Source organism: Ursus maritimus, unplaced genomic scaffold (genome assembly GCF_017311325.1).
Source record: "Ursus maritimus isolate PB19 unplaced genomic scaffold, ASM1731132v1 scaffold_15, whole genome shotgun sequence".
Lineage (NCBI taxonomy): Eukaryota > Metazoa > Chordata > Mammalia > Carnivora > Ursidae > Ursus > Ursus maritimus.
Genome location: NW_024423897.1, coordinates 1,383,155 through 1,404,592, shown reverse-complemented (window position 1 = coordinate 1,404,592; position 21,438 = coordinate 1,383,155). Strand labels below are relative to the sequence as shown.

General features: G+C 52.0%; 2 protein-coding genes across 2 annotated transcripts in view; one reads left to right on the top strand and one right to left on the bottom strand.

The window, feature by feature from the left end:
* The window catches only part of THOC3 (THO complex 3), a 93,620-nt gene that overhangs the window by 9,890 nt on the left and 62,292 nt on the right, over positions 1–21,438 (bottom strand). The window lies entirely within an intron of this gene.
* CPLX2 (complexin 2) lies at positions 7,172–10,428 on the top strand. Its single transcript, XM_008692695.2, has 3 exons — positions 7,172–7,202; positions 7,347–7,522; positions 8,192–10,428. Exons 1-3 carry the CDS (start codon positions 7,172–7,174, stop codon positions 8,387–8,389), a joined length of 405 nt encoding a protein of 134 aa, XP_008690917.1. The 3' UTR covers positions 8,390–10,428.

Below are 21,438 nucleotides of genomic sequence, written 5' to 3'. Positions count from 1 at the left end.
GCCCGCGGCAGCAGCAGCGGCCCCAGCTCTCCTGGTGGAGTTGCACGAGGCGGCGGCGGGAGCTGGAATAGCAGAAGGAACCGCCTCGCTGAGTACGCGGAGCCCTGCAGTGGCTCAGACGGTTTCGTGGACCGCCAGGTCGGTGCTGACCACGGGCCGGGAGGGCGGAGCCGGGCTGTGGGCAACAGGGTCCCGGCTCTCGCTGTGAGGCTGCAGGGCAGCCTGGGAGGCTGGGGAGTACGGCTTTCTAGGGGACAGCTCCCCAAGACTGGCCGGCAGCCGGAAAGGGCGGCTGCGCGGCAGCAGCGGGGACCTTCCTCGGCGCGCTCGCCGTGGTACTGAAAGGACAGCTCCCCGCGAGGGTGAAGGGAGCAGGCGGAGGGAAGGGAGTGAAGCCTGAGCAAACTGGCGAGTGGGCCCCTGACCTGGAGACCTCCGGGCAGAAGCCCGAAACAGTCCGGCTCCTGGGGAGCCAGGACCGCCCTCGAGGGCGTCGGGAGACTCAAGTCTGAACCTAGAGAACAACTTCGAGCTGACGGGGTTAGGGATGGGGGGACGTCGATCTAAGCTACTTCAGGCTGTGGTTAACCTAGAACCCTCCAGAGCCCCCTTCGTCCGGGAGGAGGGAGCCGCCCCCGAAGGGGTTTCGGCTCCCGGAGTGAGTCAGAGGGCGCCGGGAGGGGGGAGGACAGGCCGAAGGTGGAGGGGAGAAAAGCCTAAAACGTCGATTGGAGGTGAGGGGCCAAGGGGACTATTTGCCCTCGCAGGAGGAGAAGCCGAGGTTTGGCCAGCGCACGTTCTCTGCCTAGGGTCGTTAGTTACCGTCCCATCTAAGGCCCTCGCGGGCCCCACTCTGCCCCCTCCCCCATCAAAGTTTGATACCTGGCTGGGTCTTGGGATTGGAGCTTTGTGCGTTGGGGGAGGGGCGCTCTCAGTGGCTAACCGGGAGCTCCAGGGCAGAGCTGCTGGCTGTGCTGGTCTCCGCAGGGGACCGGGAGAGGGGCGCCTGGATTCTTATCCTCTTCTGCAGGGGGACAGAGAAGCCCCCGCCACTTCCGCTTTTCTGAGGGAGCCGGTTCCCTACCCCCTCCCATCCTCCACTGCCCCTTCCCCTCCCCCAGTGCTTCTCCTTTCCAGGAGCGTAGAGTGGGTGTGGGGTGGGGGATAAAGGGACATCCCCCTTCTCTGCCACCGCCATTAGCGTTAGGGTCCCCTGTGAAAAGCAAATTAGTATTGGATTGAGTTGCGGTGAATACAGCCTGGACTTAAACCATAAGAACAGAAAAACAGTCACAAGGACAAACACTGCAGGTGCCCGAATCTGCTTGTCGGATGGTGAGGCCCAGTCTCGAAAACGCTTGGGGCTCAGAAGGCCAAGCCTGTGGAGGTACCTCTGCTGCCTTCGGGCTGGGACAGGCTGGAGGAAGTCGGGAGGGAAAGCTGAAAATGTGTCCTAGGTCCTGGATGCGCTAAAGGCACGGAAACGTGCTGCAGCAGCACCCCTCCCTCTCCCCCTTTTTGTTTCCCCTCCCCCAGCCCAGCATCACAACCACCACCACCACCACCACCCCACAACCACCACCACCCTTCCCGCGCAGGGATAGACCAAGGTTTCCCGCAGAACCGCTGAAGAGCGCCTCCTGGCGGTCTGGCCAAAATCCTCAACTGCATGCAACCTGCCCGACCTCAGCACTCCTACAGGCATATGGCAAAATATCTACACACACGCCTGCACACACGCTCACGCAGACTCACACGATACCTAAGTTCAGAGTCAGACACGCAGGATCATACTCTGAATGCGTATACTCACATACTCACTGACACACATTAAATTCAATCCAGCAAATATGCCATGGGGCTCTACCATGAACCAGGAGATGTTATGGACTCTGGGATAAGGGAAATGAGCAAGATATAGGCCCTGCCCTGAAAGGAACTCAGAGTGAAGGGAAAGACACATAGCTGGACAGAGCGCATGAGCTGGAGGCAAGCAAGGCTGCCCTAGAAAGTACCGTGGATCTCAGAAGAGGAAGACACCATCACATCCACCTAGGAGATACAGGGTATTTCATAGAGGGAGCGATGTTTGAAAGGGAGCTTTGAAAATTAATATTGCTGCTGCTGCTGCTAACAGTGATGATGACAGCTAATATGTACTGAGCACCTACTATGTGCCAAACACTAGGCTAAGCACTTCATTTGCATTATCTCGTTTAATGCTCACAACGTGCCTTGAGCATGGGTGTTATTGTCTCCATTTTACAGATGAGAAAAGATTAAGCCACTTGCTCAGGGTCACTTAGTAAGTAGTGAAGCTAGGATCTGAACTGGCAGAGAGGAGGTTAAGAGGCTCCCAGGCTGTAAAAACAGCACAAACAAATGCCTAGTGGATGTTGAATAGAATATGTGTTGGGGTATAGATGAAGCAGAGGCACATGTGAGGGATGGGAAAGAAATGGCAAGGCAGGCAGGTGCTAGACTGTGCAGGACTTGAAGGTCAGCACAAGGACTGTGGTCAGTTTAACAAGGCCATGGGGAGCCATTACAGAGTGTGTTTGATGAGCAGATCTGCCCTTTATGAAGATTAATTGGACAGCCACGTAGAGGATGGATGAGAACTGAGGGAGGGACAGACGTAGAGGTTATACACAAATCCAGAACCTCGAGGCCCTGAACCAAGACATTAGCAGCTGTAGAAGAAGAGGGTGTGGAGGCAGGATGCATCATGAAGCTACAGTCTCCGGACTTCTCTCTCAGTACCCCATTCCAGTTTTAACTCACCAATTCCTCGTGTGGTCTTTTGTCCAGTGTCTATCTCCCCACCTAACTGAATGCTCTGAGAGCAAATGTGACTCCCTTGTTTCCTGCCACAGCCCAGCATCCAGAACAGTACCTGTCAGAGTAGATGCTCAAAGAATATTGGTAGTGTGAGTGAGTAAGTGAGTGAATGAATAAAGAAATCACTGACTCCAGAGTTTTCAGCTCAGGCAGTCGGAACAAGGCACACTAGAAGAAAAGATGGTTGGGTGAGGGAAACAAGGATGAGATTGATCTTCGGACAGATTGAATCTGAGATTATCCATGTGACAATATCCAGCAGAAAACTAAATGTGCAAGTTGGGGGGGGGTGGTGTCTGTGAATAAAGGGCATAAATCAATAGCATTAGGTGATAGTCCCAAGGGAGACAGTGGGGGAAGGAAGGACAGCAGGAGGGGAAGAGGGAGAGAGATTGCTTGGGGGAACATCTCCATTTTAAAGGAAAGAAGTCAGCAAAGGAGAGAGAAGACTTGTCTGAGAAGGAGTCTGAAGACCACAGGAGTGCTCTGTCATAGAATTCAGGAGATCCAAGAAGAGGGCTGAAAAATAGAGGGATGGGGAGAGAATAGGAGTCATCGTTGACATCTGACGCCACAGAGGGATGGGAGAGCTGGAAAGCTGTGAAAACACTCCAGGGTCTGGCATCCGGGAGGCCTCTGGTGACTCTGACGAGGGCAATTCCGGTGGTAGTGCAGAAGCAGCACATCTCTGATCTCACAGAGCCACAGGGCTGACCCAGAGGTGAAGGAGTGGAGACACCAAGTGGAGACCACTTCATCACAAAGGTAGAAGGCAGAGATTAAGGGAAAGGTGGTCAGAGCAGGAGCTGGAGAAGGAAGGGGATAAAGAGACTTCTAGAGAAGAGACTGAGGATGTGAGGAAGAGGGAGCATGAAAGGCTCAAAGAGGAGGTGTAAGGAGAGAAGATCTGCAGCACAGGCAGATAGATTAACTTCAGGAGGAAGGAGGGGGACCTCATCTTCAGAAGCTGGGAAGGCAGGTAGCAGGAGCTCATACCAGCTGGCATCAATCATTTTGATAATGGTAACAGTCACCATTTACTGAGCTCCCCCCCCTTTCAGGCGCCAAACGCACTGCATACATTATTTCTAACCTTTCAACGTGGTATTGTAATCCTCACTGTACAAGGGAGAGAAGTTAAGTCAATTACCATCACAGAGCTAAAAAGTAGCAGGTTCAGGATCAGAGTCAAGTATGCTTGATCCAGAGCCCACAAGCCTTCCAATGCGCCACATGAAGTGGGAGGAAAGTCACCTGTTCAAGGCGATAGGGTAGGACGACACTGGGCCGTGAGAAATTGGTTAGGGAAGCCTCAACAGGATGAACAGGAAGTTACTTGAGAGCTGAGAGAGCCACGCTGGGAGTGGGCAGCAGGACTCTGGGGTGGACCCAAGAAGCTGCTAAATAATCCCAGCAGGCTTCAGTAAGCGGGGGCACCTAGAGTGACAGGGATGTAAGTATCCAGAAGACTCAGCCCTCAACTGAGTAGATGTACTTTGCATATTGGGGGGTGGGGAGGGGTGGTAATCAATGTTTGCTGAAAGAATCCTTAGAAGCAGGAGAGTCCGGAGAAGGAGATGGTGTGGTGACAGCGAGATGGCATGTTGACTCTGAATGGTGCCATGGGTTATCCAGAGGGAGATGTTCAAGAGGAAGGCAAGTGTATTTCTTGACTCATTTATTGCCTATTTCCCTACACACACACAAGCGCACGCACACACACACACACACACACACACACTCACTCACACCACACACACTCCACAATGTAATCTTCATGAGGGCAGGATTTTGTCTGTCTTGTTCACGGTTACACCCCCAGTGCCTAACACACTGCCTGGTACATAGTAGGTGCTCAATTGTAAATTGTTGGATAAATGAATATAGGGGTCTGAGAGACCGCAGAAGATGCCTAGGTACCATTAAAGCCCAAGAAAGGATGAGTTCCCCTAGGGAAACATTAGAGAGGAGAAAGAGGAACAGGCTGAAGTCAGAGTCCTACGGAACACACTTACTGAAGAAAGGAAAGGAACAAGAGGAGGCAGCAAAACTGGGGTGGGGAGGGGAGATGGAGCAGTAGGAGAGGAGAGAGTACAGTGGGAGACGGGAGAGAGGAAAGAACTGAGTCACAGAACCAAGACAGGAGAAGGACTTGAGGATACAATGGGGTGGCCGGGGGTTCAAATGCTGCAGGACTGCTCCAACAGAATCACTGGGAAGAGGGCCCAGAAGATTATCTGGTCCAAGAGAGAGACTTGCCAGAGCAGCAAGTTAGGGATGAGGCTGGACCTAAAGCCCTGTGGACCAATTGGAGACATCTCAAATTAGAGTCCTGCATCCTCCAGCACCACCTGACAATTCCTTGAGCTGCATGGAAACACAGAGGAGGAACCCAATAGTTTCCTGAAATCATATGATTATTAAATTGTTCATTTCCTGTTCTTAGAAATGTAGTCTCTTCACAATGCTTTTGAATCAAGTGAAAACATCTTAATTGACTGAGCTGAGCTGCCTTCAAACTCAGAATTCCGGGTCAGGGTGGGCTCTCTTGCATTTCCTGGAAATCCTGCTCCTTTTTTGCATGTCCTTACAAATACACAGTCAGCAACAGTCAACATTAACTAGCAGCTGCTACACGCCAGGCACTTGACCAGTATCTCCTCTTCAAACACCAGTACAAGGGTGGGCTTAATACTCCGCTCACTGGCAGGGAGCACACTGCTTTCCCAGTGGACCACAGCCAGGGAGTATTGGAGCCCAGACTTCTAAGCAGGTATGTCTGATGCTAAAGTCCCTGGCGATGTTTTTCTACTCCATCATGATTTGCCCTCCTCCAAACAACCTGTCAGGTGGTATGATCACATAGAAGTCCTCAAATAAACTCTTGGGCCCCATTTGATGGAAAGATCTCAGTCTGTTGATATGATTTCTCATTTTGAAAGAAATGAGGAAAATCCATCATCAACAAACAGCCAGTGACCTTGAACTCAACCTGGTTGTGATATCCAGCCTGCTTCTCTGCCAACATTTCCCTTTTTCCTCCTAGCAAATCATAAAGAACCCAAGGCTGTGTGGGCTGACAGGCCTGGGGGAAGGAGGCCTGGCCCCAGGTGACTACATCACACTTTGGATAGTTCATGCATGTTCCCATTCACACCCAAAGGGGGATATATGGTGGCTTTGTCTATGAAAAAATCAGTGAAATTGAATGGTGGAAATAGAAAGGAAATCTAAGAGTTATATCAGGGTTCAAATTCTCAGGGATGTGGAGGGAACAAGGTAGAAGGAGGTCAACAGTAGAGGGAAGCTCCAAGCTCTCTACCCCTCCCCACTGACATTGGAATAGTTCCATTTCTACATATTTTGCATATGGAGATTTCCATTAAGATTTTATTTGGAGAAAACCTTTGGAGGCCAAAAAAAAAAAAAAAAAAAAGAATAAACAATACAATAAAAACTGAAGGTAATTTAAAGAGAAGGGGAGGACTAACATAAGCTGAGTGCTTATAAGGCCCGTGCTTGGTATTTAAAGGCCCTAAGTCCCAAGAAGATTATCATGTCTCCAACCCCCATGTGTAATTCAAAATAAAAATCAATATTAAGCTATAAAACATAAAAACTTACATGTTTGTTGCAATAAAAGTGACTTATTTCTCCATTTGTCTAATTTCATAAGTCTAGATATGCTCATCCAAGCTGACTGTTCTCTTTTTACCTGGCCTCTGATTTGCTGGGGTCCTAAGTGTGCTCATTCCATCCAGGGATTGATCCAGGCTGAAATTTTCTCCAGTCTCCACAGTAGTCCTGGGAAAAGAGGCATTGCCATTCTTTCATATAGTCAAGGAAACTGGGTGCTCAAGGGGGTTCAGTAACTGGCTGAATGTCACATGGCAAATAAGGAATGAGGGAGGCATGAGAACCCAGCTCTGTCTGCCTGACTCTGAATTCCAGGTTTTGTCGAGCACTCCTAGGTTCTTTCTCCACTCCTGGCTTCAACCAAATTAAAGCAATAAGGTCAAGATGAAGGTTTTAAAATCAGAATCCAAAGATATGTGGCCACGCAAATGTGTGTGGCATGCAGCAAGTACTCAGGAAATAGCCCCTTTCCATCTCCTTTCCATGGGTGCCAGGGCATTGGGTCCTAGCTTCAGCTGGTGGAGCCTGGGGCCTGAACCAGGGTGAGGCTGCCATCTGTCTGTGCAGAGGCCTCTCCCGTTTGATCCCCGACTCCACTCTTGCAGGTTGACACATCTCCCTGAGCCAGGCCTTGCCAGGAGCGCTGCATGCAAACTCGGCTGTGGGCTAGGGCACGCTAACTGGAGCTGGCGTCATGGACTTCGTCATGAAGCAGGCCCTTGGAGGTGAGGCCCGAGCCCAGCACCCCTCACTCCCCGACCTGGGTCCCAACCTAGGTGGGAGGGGTCCGCAGAGCGCCACGCCCCTCTATCCCCAGCTCTGTCCCCCTCTTACCCCCTCCTTCTCCCTCCCCAAACCACCCACTGTAGGGGCCACCAAGGATATGGGGAAGATGCTGGGGGGAGAGGAGGAGAAGGACCCAGACGCGCAGAAGAAGGAGGAGGAGCGACAGGAGGCTCTGCGGCAGCAGGAGGAGGAGCGTAAGGCCAAGCATGCGCGCATGGAGGCAGAGCGCGAGAAGGTCCGGCAGCAGATCCGAGATAAGGTCAGCGCCTGAGTCCCTGCTCTCACTTTAGACCTGGCTCTGAGCACCACTCTCCTCATAGGGTAAAATGAGTGTCACAGAACAGCTCCCTCAAAGGAGCGCTATGGGGGTTAAATAAGATAATGCTCATGAGAGGTTTTCCCTAATGTTTGCTGCTATGGCCCACAGTCTTGTACCGAAGACACTGGAGACCAAACGTTTGCAATCCAGAATTTGGGACTTTTAGGAAAGTTCCATAGTGCCCGGAGCACCTGTTATACTTACATGTCACTTTCAATGGGTCTGCAGCTCCCGCCCTCTGCCAAACAATTCAGTACATGTCTAGTCTCACCACTGCCAAAAACCAAGGCTATAAGTAGCCTCCCATTAGCTCAAATCATAGGGGAAGACTTTGAGATGTCAAATCCTGGGGGGTTTCAGAAGAGCAGAGACGTTATTACGGGCAGGTAGTAATTTTAAAGGAAACCCTATGCACGGACTCTTCTGGGGCACCTGTTAAGGACAGGCACAATCCCATAAGGAAGGCATCCTTATCCCTATTTTATAGATGAGAGGGCTGAGGCTTGGGGAGTTTCCATGAGCGGCCCCAGCTGAGCCTGCATGACCTTGAGACCCACCCAGATCTCTCCTTGCCCCATTCATGCTCATGTCTGCCCTCCTCTTCCCCAGTACGGGCTGAAGAAGAAGGAAGAGAAGGAGGCAGAGGAAAAGGCAGCCCTGGAGCAGCCCTGCGAGGGGAGCCTGACCCGGCCCAAGAAGGCTATCCCTGCAGGCTGCGGGGATGAGGAGGAGGAAGAGGAGGAGAGCATCCTGGACACGGTGCTCAAATACCTCCCGGGGCCACTGCAGGACATGTTCAAGAAGTAACCGGCCCTCCTGCCCTGTTCCCACTCCACTTTTTCCTTTTTTTTTTTTTAATTCTTTCTTTTCTTTTTATTCAGTTAAGTCTCAATTCTGAAGGGGAAAACCTCAGTTGACCTCTGCCCCCCTTCCCCGGCCAGGGACTCCTCCCTCTCAGCACTCCCTCACACCCCCTTCATCCCAGGGTATCCAGCCCCCACCTCACTTCCAAGTTGCTTGAAAAAGGGAAGGCAGCTTTCCCCCAGGAGGGGGCATTGAACCCAGTGCCAGAGGCACTGAGGGCCCCCTCCAGAAGCCTAAGGTCTATGCTAGTGTGGTAACCCCCATACATTCCTTCATGCACCCCACTGCCAGGAGGACCATTGTCCCCAGCCAGCCAAAGTAAGACACATTCCAGCCCTGCCCAGCATGCTGACCTTTGGCCTCTGACCCCCAGGGGGCTTCCAGGTCAGGGCAGGGGCGTTGAGTGGCCTGGCTCTGAGGAAGGGAGTCAGGGTAAGCCTGCCCTGTGAGGGCCCACTGAGAGGCCCCGCTGTATTCTGGCCAGGCCTAGGTCTGGGCAGGAGTCTGGGGCTCTCCTTCTTCCCTCCCCGAGATTACACCCAGCCCAGGATCACTCCTCTCCCAACCCCCACCTGAAGAGGTATAGCCCCTGCCAAGCCAGTCCCTCCAAATGGATCCTCTTTGGACTTTAACTCATCTGTGGAGAGTCCCCAGGGTAGAGCAACCCCTTGTTTCCCCTCCTCCACTTGGGTCCTAGGGCCCCACTGCCAGGCTGGGCCCAGTTTGCCCAGCCAAGGGGCTGCCCAGGACCCCCAGAAAATACTTGGAGCCATTGGGCAGCGATGGCCCATGCCATGGGACCCCACCATTGGTACAGCCAAGCTGCCCCATTCTTATCCACCCCACTTCCCCACCCCATCCTGTCCATGTGCTTCCAGGGCCCCATGGTCCCCAGGAGGACCCTTCCTGGCCAAAGCCCCAAGGCTTTGGGGAGAAGCCAGTTTCCACTTGACAGAAGGCATCTGTCCATTCATCTCATTGGCCAAGAACAAACTCTCCTCTGGGATGTGTGAAAATGACATTTCTTCCCCCCCCCACACCCCAAACTGTCAAGGCCTCCTGCTCAGTCAGTTGTGTAAGAACTGGGGGGCCATGGAGCAAATGAGAGAGGAAAGTGTGTGTTGCAGAGACTGCACCAGCAATTGTGTGTCCAAAGACTGTACCTGTAGGTGTGTCATTAGAGTGTACATGTCTTGAGATTGCATGTGTAATCACGTCCCCGTGTTAGGTAGAGACCGGGTATGGTAGGTAGCCTTGTGTATGTGTGCTTGTTTGAGGAGGTGTGTATGAATTGAGATTGTGTCATTTCTGTTTTCTAGCCATCTTGTGGTAGAGTTTGCACATGTCGGCTTGTGTCTGCATGTGTTTTCAAAATGGCATGTGTGTCTGGAGAGAAGGTACGTGTTAGATGTGGAGGAAGTATGTGTTTGAGAGAATGTCAGATGTGCTGAGACTGTTGTGCGCATGTGTGTGGCTCTGAATAGGCAGTTGTGTGCAGAATGTGTGCTTAGGGAAAACGAACATAGGTAAGATGCCCCCTTGTGGCCCCAAAACCATTGGTCATGGGTGGCCACATCCAACAGGAGACCTTGTCCTTGGCCTAGAGTCCTCCCGCCCTTGGGGGGTTCCTGCCTGAGGTCCTCAGAAGCCCACTGGGACTGACCCTGGCAGTGCCCCAAGAAGCCATGCTGGGCCCCCACCAGGGCCTACCCCAAAAGCAGGGCCCAGGGAGGGGGCGACTTGCCTGTCCCTGAAGCTCCTGCCCCACTGACCCCAGTTTGCATTCTGCAGGTTTTCCATTTTAGTGGATTTATGCTTTCAGTTCAGAGAGAGACATGTGTCTTCTCTGTCCGTTTCCAATAGTTAAAGCCATATCAGTTAGACTGCAATACTTTAAAGACGAGACAAAACAATCCATATGTTTAGGGAACCAGAAAAATCCCCTGGTCTGTCCCTTCTCTAGGGAGCAGGGCTTCAGCAGCTCCAGCTCCCTGGATTTGCCCTTCTCCCCCGCCCCCGCCCCCTCCCCTGTGCCTCCGTGTCCTGCCCCCCACCCAGGGGGCCTGTGTCTGTGCCTGTGTCTGTGATGGGGAGCCACCTCGCACCCCTATTGTCTGTTTGTCTGTGTCTCTTTTCCCGGGCAGGATGGTCATTCTCTAGAGCCCTGGGGTCCTGGGATAGAGACAGGCAGGGCCCAGTCCAGGGGCCCCAGGCCTCCCCAAACCGTGTGTGTGAGCCCCACCCAGACACAGATGTGGATCCCAAGCGTTCAAAAAGGTCTCCCCCTTGACAGGGGCCCACAGATCTCAAAGCTAGTGCCAGGGCATAGAGAATGCCAGATGGGCAGTACAGAGTGAGCCTCAGGAAGCTTCAGATGAGCAGGGGAACCCAGCCATGCAAGATATCCCAGGTGGTCGTGAGGGATACCAGACCCTCAGAGGATGTCCCTGGTGGTCTCCACAGCCCCTCTGCACCCCCAGAGTGGGCTCAGGGTTTTCCCCATAGGAGTTACCCTCCCGGCTGGCTGGATTAGTCTGGTGCATGGCCTAGACTCCTCCAGACTCCTCAGGCCTACTCCTGAGAAGCAGGACTAGAAGTCTTCCTGGAGGTGGGAGCAAGGGAGAATTTCAGCATGGGGCATACCTGCCTCCAACCACTGCCAGGTAATCACTGTCAGGTCCGGGGGGACATGATAACTGTCATTCCTGATACAGACCTGACTGTGGAAAGAAGCTAACGTGTGACCCAGTGAAGATGTTGTGTGCAACACACTCATGTGGAGGGAGAGAGGGAACAAAATATGTGTGGGGTATGCTCTAGCAGGGAAAGGATGTTCACACGACGTACCTGGGGTGGGAAGTGTGTGCGGCCCACTGGATGGGAGGGGGATGGGTGTGCCACACATAAATGGGGCAGTGTGCATGTGATATACTTAGGAGGCTGGGATGGGGGGGAGCAGTCCCAGCATTCAGCGCACACTTACAACATATCAGGGAGACACTCTCCAGCCAGGGTAATAAGAAGGAGCAATCATTTGTATATGGTGAAAACAATGAGATGCAAGGGAGTGGGCACCACCTGATGTGGGCATGCGTGGTTGCCAGGGAAGGCCACGGCCAGACTTGCATGCCTGGGAACTCACCAGCAGAGAGGAGGGAGAAGGCTTCTCTGGATCACCCATGCTGGGTGCTGGCCGTGAGCCAGGACCTGCACACAGAGACAGCCTCAGCTCCTGGAAGGTGTCCTTACCTGCAATACTGTGTGGGGTCCCCTCCAAAGGCAAGCAGGAAGTCAAGAGACCCTCTTAAATAGGGGGTGTGTGTGAGAGAGAGACAGAGACAGAGAGGGAAAGAGAGAGGGAGGGAAGTAGCAGGGGAAGAGGGAGAGAGAGAGAACAGAAGTATCTCAGCAGCCCAGGCCCCACTCAGGTGGGACAGCTAGTGGGCGACGAAGCTGCCCTACAGGCTCTGGCTAGAGTAGAATGGGCAGACCCCCAGCCCTGAGAGCCCCACCGCCCGGCTGCTCCGTCCTAGGGTCCTGCACACCCTTGACTGGACAGGCAGCTGGGGATCAGATGGCTCAGGTGAGGTATGTCTCCTGGGCCTGAGAACATGCCTCCTCCCATATGTCCCTACTCCCCTTGCTGCTCCTGCTGCCCTCCTCCTTCACTGGGGAGAGACTGGGAGGTGCTTGTGCTGGCCCTGGGGTGGGGGTCCTAGTGAGACCCAGGTGAGGACGACCATCCTGCTCTCGCGGGGGAACCCCTTTCCCACATCTGTGCTGTGTCCTTGTTGCTCTGCTTTCTTTAAATGTGTCAGTGCCTGGGGGGAGGGGAGGGGCACCCCCTCATGCCCCCTGAACCTGACCAAAAGCCATGGCTGTTGCTCCCCCCTTTGTATGACGCAGATGCTAAGATGTACCAAATCAACCATGACAACAAAGAAAAGACCTTGTACAGCAACTCTTGGTCTGTCTGTCCTCTTCTGTCTGTTGGCATCGCCAGGGCGACATGGGGCATCAGCTGAGGTGAGAGGGAGCTGAGCTGCAGTGCTCAAGAGGCCCCAGAAAACCTTCCACTTTACCCTCACTGCTGGCCGGGACCCTGGAAATGACTCCAGAAATCAACTGAGGCCAGAGTCAGGGCTGGCCCCAGAGATTCAGGGCCACTCACCTCCTGCCCTTCAAAGTCAACTGTGCAATGAACCCGTGGAGCTGGTGTCCCAGCCTGGTCGCAGTACCCACACCCCATCCCTGGCCATCCTTCTCTGAAAGCTCCTCGGGATGTGGCAGAGCAACACGAAGCCAGGTCCCACGGGTGGGCAGAGGTCTGTCACTGGTCATCCCACCAACCCTGAGGGAGTTCCTAATGTCTGCCAGCCCATGTGTGGGAGCTGGGGACACACCGACAGGATACCACTCAGCATTGCTGCTGGACACAGACACTTCCCAGACCTTGAGTCAGGACAAAACCAGAGCCCCTTTCACCCTTGGCTGCCCCCACCGTTGCTCTGCCTTAAACTGGGCCTCATTTTTTTCTCTACTCGGCTAGGCACCTCCCATTCCTCACACACTGGTCTCCCAGCTTCTACATTTTCCCTTTGTGCATCCTCTCCCCACCACCCCACCCCACCTAGAAGAGACTCATCAAAACACAAACTTAACCATGTCATTCCCTTGCCCAACACCATTCAATGGTCCATAGGAAAGCACCTGCCTATAGGATAACATCGAAATCGTCAAAATGGCCCTCTGTGATTCGACCCCAACCTGCCAGGTCAGACCCACACCCAACTCTGAGCCAAGCCTCGCCCCCCCCCACACACACACATACCATGCTGTTTTGTGTTTACAGACTCTGTCCCCTCTGCCTGAAATGAATGGTACCCTCCCCCTCTCTGGTATACGTCTTCAACTTCTCAAGATGTAGCTAAGACGTCATCTCCTGTGTGAAGCCCACCCTGACACAAGCCCCTTCCCCACCCCCACAGCAGACTCTGTTGCTGTGCTCACAACACAGAGCCTCACAGCTGCGTGCTCAGACAGCACTGGGATGGCTGGTGGGTTCCGTCACCCAGCAGAGTGATCTTGAACAAGCCACTTAACCCCTCTGAGTGTTTGCTCGCAAGTAGAATGGGATAATAATTGTTCTGACCTTCACAGTTGTGAGGAGTAAATGAGGTCGAGCACTCACACTCTTAGTGCTGCATGCCAAGCATTCAATGAATGGCACCTTGCAAATTCTATGGTAATTTATGTTGCTGCAATGTCTCCCTCTAACTTGGGAGTCTCTATAGGTGCCATGCTGGCTGGTGCCCCAATGCCTCCCAGCCCCCACTGCAGAGTCTAGCCAGCAGCGGGTCCTCAGGAATCCCAATGCTGACTCAGGGTCCAAGTGGTCAATGTCCGTCCCTTTTACTTGGTGGCCACAGTCACTTTTCCTTTAGCTTTCTGCACCTACTGGGTAGTAGAGGGAGGGGAGGCAGAACCTGACCCCTCTCTGTCCTATGCCCTAACATCACCCATCCTGCCTTTCTCCCAGATCTGCCCATCATTCTGGACTAGCGCACTAAAGGTAGTCTCCTAGACTCTTGGAGTCGGGAGCCCAGTGTGCGATGGGAGGCTGCATTAGTTATCCACTGCTACATAACAAGCCACCACAAACTTGGGGGCTTAAAGCAACACATGTTGATCATCTCACAATTTCTCTTGGGAGACCAGGCACAACTGAGCTGGCCCCTCTGCTTCAGTGTCTCTTGCCAAGCTGCAGTCAAGGTGCAGGCCAGGGCTGGTGTCTCAACTGACAGTAAGGACATCTTCCAAGGTCATGTGATTGCTGCCAAGATTTAGTTCCTGTTGAAGGGCCTCAATCCCTGGCTGACTATTGGCCAGTGGCTGTCTTTTGTATCTCACTATGTAGGACCCTCCATTAGGGCAGCACACAACATGGGAACTTTCTTCATCAAAGTACACAAGCCAAGAAGGCAACAGAGAGCATCGGCTGGTAAGATGGAAGGCTCAATGTTATGTAAACTGATTGGGGAAGTGACATCCCATCACTTTTGCCATATTCTATTGGTTAGAAGTCATAGGCCCTGCCCATGCCTACACAAGGAGAGGGTTACACAAGGATGTGACTAGCAGGGCAGGGATCACTGGGGGACATCTTAGGGTCTGCCCCAACAGAGGCTGAGGCAACTTCTCCCTTCCCTACAAAGAAGCAAGAGTTGAGCAGGGCCTCAGAGGAGCCAGAACCAAACCTCATCTACCACAGGGTCCCAAGTAGTGGAGGAAGTGTGTCAGAGCAGAATAAGGGCCAACAGTGGGCTCCCCCTGGGCTTCTGCAAGACCGAAGCCATTCCCAGAGCCAGGGGCTGGGCTCTGAGGGCCTTCCAAGGCTGGAGATTGGAGAGCAATGGAACATGAGGGATTTGGGCTTCCCTGAAAGTCCATGTGTGTTCTTTCAGCAGGCCAGACACTGTCTTCCCAAGACCCAGGTCCCTCAGTAAATAATCCAGACCCAGACACTCGGATGCTTTTCCTCTGCCTGCCTTGCCGCTCCTTTCCACTCAGTGGCACCCCACAGTGCCCTGTGCCCTGGTCGGGAAATGACAGCATCTTCTTACTTTCAGTCCTGAAGGTCTTCTCCTTAGAGTCCTAACCGTCTCTTAAACAGTACTTACTGAGCTCCCACCACTTGCTAGGCACTGTACTAAGTACCAAAAACACCAATCACACGGCCCCTTCCACCAAGAATCTACCTGCTAATGGAAGAAACGGGCAGATAAACAGTCCAATTAGCCACCATAACATGTGCGGTGATACAGGCAAATCAGGGTGCTTGGGGAAGGCTCCCTGGAGGAGGCAAGATCTGAAATGGGTCTTTTTTTTATATATAGATTTTATTTATTTGACAGAGAGAGACACAGGGAGAGAGGGAACACAAGCAGGGGGAGTGGGAGAGGGAGAAGCAGGGTCCCCACTGAGCAGAGAGCCCAATGTGGGGCTCGATCCCAGGACCCTGGGATCATGACCTGAGCCGAAGGCAGAGGCTTAACGACTGAGTCACCCAGGCGCCCCTGAAATGCGTCTTAAATGAGAAGTCAACCTGGTGGGAGAGGAGGGCACTCTAGGCAGAGGGGCTGGCACAAGCAAAGGCAGGGAGGAGACAAAAGTAGTCCAACACGGGTGGTGGGTGTCAGGGAGGGAGAAGCAGGGGACGTCTGCAGGATCTTATTATATTCTTGGTGAAAAGTTGAAAGCCTGAGAACATCAACAGGGTGCCAGGAGGTGGAGCTTGGGCTCTCCCTGCAGGCCATGGGGAGCCACTGAAGGGTCTTGTGACATGATCAGATGTGCAGATTGAGGAAGATCATTAGGGTTGTGAGGAGGAGGAACTGGGTTCCAGGAAGGAGCTGGTACAGTGTCAAGGTTGGAGATGGTGAGGTCTGGCCTTAGGCAATGGCAAAGGGTGGGAGAAGCGGACAAACTGGGGGGCTACCCAAGAGGGCAAATTGGCAGGACTTGAGGATTGGATGTGTGAGGCATGGAGGAGGAAGAGGTCGAGGCAAAAGCCTGTGTCTCCATCTTGGGTGGCTCTATTCTCCAAGATCTAGAAGGCTAGTGGAGACCAGTTTGGGGGATGATAATGAGTTTGCTTTGGGGCTTCTGGATTTGAGGCACCTGGGGACAGTCTAGTGGCCAGTCTGCTGTCCACGCCATAAAAAGACAGGAAAAGCACTAAGTGTACTTTGCATGGGCTGGCCCCCAAATGGAGCAATGTCTTGACCATTTACTTTCTTTACCACAAGGATCAAAGCAGAGGAAGTCAAGAATCTATCCTCTTATGCAACCCAGGAGTCCGCCTTGCGCCATCTTTGGTAGAGGGTACTCTCTGCTTGCATTCCCCACAGTGTGGGAGAGCTCATTACAGTCGGACAAGGGCCTTCTTTCTCCTAAACCAAAAGTTGCCAGGAGGCAGGGGTTAATGAAGCTTCCTCCAGCATTCCTTTAATTGACTGCAAAACTCTGCTTCCAGACCACTCACTTAGCACTTGTAATTAACTGGGGCTTCTTGCCTGATCTAAGAGAAGTTTCGATACCCCTCAGACAATGTTTTCTCAGCTGGGATTCTCCAGCTGGAGCCATCTCTAAACAACAGCCTCTTCTCAGGCACTGACCTGGGTTTGAATGCAGGTTCCAGCCCTTCCTTCATCTCTGTGTGAGCTGGGGTAAGCTCTTCTCTGCCCCAGGCACAGGGCTAGCACGAGGTGAGGCTCAGTGGGTAGACCCACAGCTGCTGGTATTACCACCTCCTTGGACTCCAAGTTCTGATATCCACCCCATCCTGGGGCAGGCCCACTGGTCTCACCAACTCCCTGCTCCTCTTACAGTGACAGACAATGACCATGACCCTGTCTACAAGAGGGTTAAGGTAGCCCATCTTACAATACATAAGAGGGGAGGAAGAAAAGGGAAGAAGAACAAGGAAGCCTCCACTTACTAAGCCCCCACGCCACACCATAACAGGGTTGTTGCCCGAAAGGAACCATCTCTGCTCATCCTACAGGAATCTGTGAGGTCAGGATTATGCCCACTTTACATAAGACAACACTGGGGCTCAGAAGTAGAGGCATATAATAGGCATGAGTATAGGCTTTGGTTTTCAGACAAACCTGGCTGGGAATCTTGATTCCTTCTGTCTGGTCTTGGGCATATGACTCTCTTGGTTTCCTTATCTATTTAAAACAAATGAGTATATACTATATGTTATCTATACTGGAATAAAAATAAAAATAAAAGACTATAATAATACCTAACTGCCCCCCACCATCACCACCAGGAGCATTAAGGGAACTAAATAAAATAATGTCTGTAGATCTCCTAGCACAGTGCCTGGCTCATAACAGGCACTTAAACAATGACAGCCATTGTTACAAAATGCTACTATCACTATGTCAAGAGTGATGAAGACAAATAAGAAGAGGAGAATAGGAAAGGAGAGAGAAGGACAGAAAAGGATAAGGAGATGAATTAATTTCAATAAAAATCCTCAAGTCCTCCAGGGGCACCTGGGTGGCTCAGTCGGTTGAGTGTCCAACTCTTGATTTTAGCTCAAGTCATGATCTCAGGGTCATGAGATCAAGCCCCAAGTCAGGCTCCACGCTCAGCAAGGAGTCCGCTTGAGATTCTCTCTATCCTTCTCCCTCTGCCCCACTCCTGCTCTCTCTCTCTCTCTAAAATATATCTTTTTTAAAAATCCTCAAGTCATCCAAATAGTAAACTGGTAATGTAGATTTAAAACCAACTCTCATGTCTTTACACATATTACATACAAAACAAGCTGAGAGGCAGGGGTCGCAAGTGAGAAGGGAGACAGGAGGGAACAACTGCCTCTTCTAGGAAGCTCTCATCAGCTCAAAAGAGACTTAGCAATGTGTATTAGTTACCTGTTGCTGTATAACAAATTATCCCAAAACTTAGTGGCTCAGAAAAATATACATTTATTTTTCTCTCACAGTTTCTGAGAGTCAAAAATTCTGGAGTGGCTTCACTGGGTGGTTCTGGATTGGGGTCTCTCATGAAGTTGCAATTAAGATGTCAGCTGGGGCTGCAGTCTCATCTGAAGACTGGGGCTGCAAGGCCCACCTCCAAGATGGCTCAGTCACATTGGCAGGAGGCTCCCTCTCCAAAGGGCTTTTTAAGTGTCCTCACAATACGGCAGCTAATCTTCTCCCAGAGTGACTAATCCAAGAGAGCAAAGTGGAAGATGCAATGTCTTCTATGACCTAGCCTCAAAAGCCACACCGTCACTTTTGCAGTATTCTGTTGGTCACACAGACCAGCTCTGATTCAATGTGGGAGGATACTACACAGGGCACGAACAGCAGGAGGGAAGATCACTGGGGGCTGGGGGCCATCTTGGAGGCTGCCTGCCTCACAATGCATACCTCAGCCCGCCTTCAGCCCCTCCCTAGTCAGCAAATACTCCTTCATTCATCCATCCACTCAACAAACACGTCCTCATTCTTTTCTTCAGCAAACTCTTCCCAGGGGACCTCTCCATGGCCAAACACCAGCCTGGGGGCTGCCTTGTAAACCTGAATCTGATATGGTCATGGAAGCTCAAAGTCCAGGCACGTACACCAACATACAACAGAGCATCATGAGAAAACACTGGGATTTCCCCCAAACAGACCTGGCTACAAGCCTGACTTGTTATGTTGAAGCCATTTGATCTTGAGCACATTATTTTACCCCTCAGGGCCTCCATACAAAGGGATAATAGTACTTGCACTGCCCAGCTTTGCGACAAATGTACTGAAGCACCCAGCACATAGCAAATTCTCAGTAAATGCTGACTAATACTATTACATTAATACTGCTGCCCTAATAAATGGAGATTGCACTTCCAAACTGGACAGCAGCCCCATCTTGGTTTCCCGTGCCCCCCAAGAGAAAGCTAGGCTCTTGGGCCCCAAGACTGGCCCCCAGCTCCTGCCTGCCACGTCCTCTCAAAGCCCTGACTGAGTCCTGCTGTGGCTCTGACAGCCAGAGGGCTCCCTGGCTGCCAGCCCTAATCAGCAGCTCCAGCCGAGACCTCAAACTGATTTGCCATCGTTTAGCTGGGAAGCGAGAGCTCTTCTTGACTCGCGGCCAAAATCCATTTTGAGAGCAAAGTAATCACCTCCGTGGCGGGTGTCCGGAGAATGTGATAGAGATCTAGGACAAAAAGTCTCCATCCTACCACCCAGAACCGCTGTGTGTGTCCTCACGAGGCAGCGTGCCCCCCACACCCCACACTTCACGCAGTCTAATACAGTGAATGCCTCTCAAACTTTGCAGCAAGTGGGGATTTTTTAGGAATACTGGTGCCTGGCTTGGGCCCCCAGACTTTCTGACTCAATTGGTAAGGGCTGTATCCTGGGGATCGGAGTTCTTTCAAGCTCTCCAGGTGGTTTGAATGGGCAGCAAGGTTGGCGAACTGGTAATCCAATGCACACAGCATCAGCCTCACCTGCACGCACATATCTCTGCATCCATCAGACAATTGTTTATTGAGCACCTACAATGTGCCAGGCACTGTTCTAGGAACTAGAGATAACACAGAGAACAAAGTGCTTGTCCTCATGGAATTGACATTCTAGTCAGAGGAAGTAGACAAGAAACAAAAGAATACGTGAAATATATCATATGTTAGACAAGAATAACTGAGAAGTCACACGTGTGGCCAGTCCCCCATACACTAGCTGATAGCATCTGCCCTGTTTACTGCTTACCAGCTTCTGATCCCCAGCCTGGACCCAGACCGAGTCTTCATTACAACCACACAGTGATGCCAACTCACACAATAACCCCAACTGTGGCCACACGCTAAGCCCGACACAAGCAGAGTGAGGTTTGACCCCGGTCAGAGACAAGCCCTAAATCTCGATAGCCCTGCCATTTGCTCAGGCCCCCAATTCTCCCAAGAAGCCAGCACTTCATGTGCTCTCGCCCACCTCCCTGGCCCTGCCTCAGATCCCAAACTTGGCTTTACTATGCGCAACTTCCCCTACAGAAAAACCACCGGGTTTTCTAAGGATCTTTACTACTAGTGTCGAGACGCACAAGAAAACAGATGGGCTAAACAGATGGGAAAGGCCTCCGAGTGGTAAGGACCCTTGGAGGGAATCCCACCTCACCCCTTCATTTTACAGCCAGGCCCAGAGAGGTTAATATGTAACTTGCCTCAAAGTCACACAGCAGCAAGTTAGCAGTGGAACCAAAATCAGGACCCAGGTCTCTTCTTAATCCAGCGCTCTCCCTGCTACCCCATCCCGCCTCCCTCAGAGAACACAGGGAGCATTACCCATCTGGGAAAACAGCCCCTAGAATTTCCTCTAGGAACCCACTCTTCCTCTGTTCTCTATCCATGATTTGGGTGAAATCTGATCCCCGGGCCCCATGATTGGTTGGAGGGTAGACACAAGACCTAGGCAAGGCAAGGCGGGGCAGGGAGGCCTGCTGAGATGTGCCAGGTGCTCTGGTTCACCTAAACCTGGGGACCAGGGCTGGCCGTGGCTGCTGCCATGTTGCCATCTCGTGTGGGCAGAGGATGAAGCCAAGCCAGGATGGAGGCGAGATTTGAGAGGTGGAGGGAAATGGGGCTGTGGGACATCTTTGACCCTCAACCCAGCCGTACCTGGAGGAATTCTCACCTGTGGCACTTTAGTCTCATGGGTCAGTAAATCACCTGGCGCTCACAGCCAGTTTTGTTGGGCTTCTGTCACTTGCAGGTCTAACCGTTACAGACAGGAATCCCTTTCTGGCTCTCCCTGAAACTCTCTTACCTGCATCAAATCATCTTCCTCTCTGACCCCGACTGTCCTTGTGCCCTTGGTCCTCCTCCATTCGTACAGCCTCACAGAGGGGTGCCTCTCTCCACATGGCACTGGCTTCTCCAGCTTCTTTCTTATTGTGCTGGGCAGGACAGTGGCCACCCAAAGATGTCCATGTCCTAATCCCTGGAACCCGTGAATGTGTTGTTACCTTACATGGCAAAGAGGAATTAAGACTGCAAATGAAATTAAGGTTGCTAATCAGCTGACCTTAAAATAGGGAGATTATGCTGGATTTCCCAGTTGGGGTCAATGTAATCACCAGGGTCCTTAAAAGTGCAGGAGGGAGGCAGAAGAAAGAACCAGAGACATGGTAGCATGAGAAGGACTCAGCCCAACACTGCTGGTTTTGAAGATGAAGAAAGTACCCACAAGCCAAAGAAAGCAGAAAAGGCTCCAGGAACTGGAAAAGGCAAAGAAACAGATTCTCCCCTAGAGCCTCCAGAAGGAACACAGACCTGTCCACACTTTGACGATGGCACAGTGAGACTGAGCCCCATCAGATTTCTGACCTTTAGAATTGTAGGAAACTAAATTTGCATTGTTACTGAATTTGTAGCAATTTGTTACAGCACAGATAGGAAACTAATATACACATCGAAAGACCCTGATGTT

Bases quoted from the DNA above. Each gene is read 5' to 3' on its own strand.
- CPLX2 (XM_008692695.2), top strand. From the start codon at position 7,172: ATGGACTTCGTCATGAAGCAGGCCCTTGGAG. The intron at 7,203-7,346 runs GTGAGGCCCGAG...CACCCACTGTAG, and splicing joins CATGAAGCAGGCCCTTGGAG to GGGCCACCAAGGATATGGGG. The intron at 7,523-8,191 runs GTCAGCGCCTGA...CCTCTTCCCCAG, and splicing joins GGCAGCAGATCCGAGATAAG to TACGGGCTGAAGAAGAAGGA.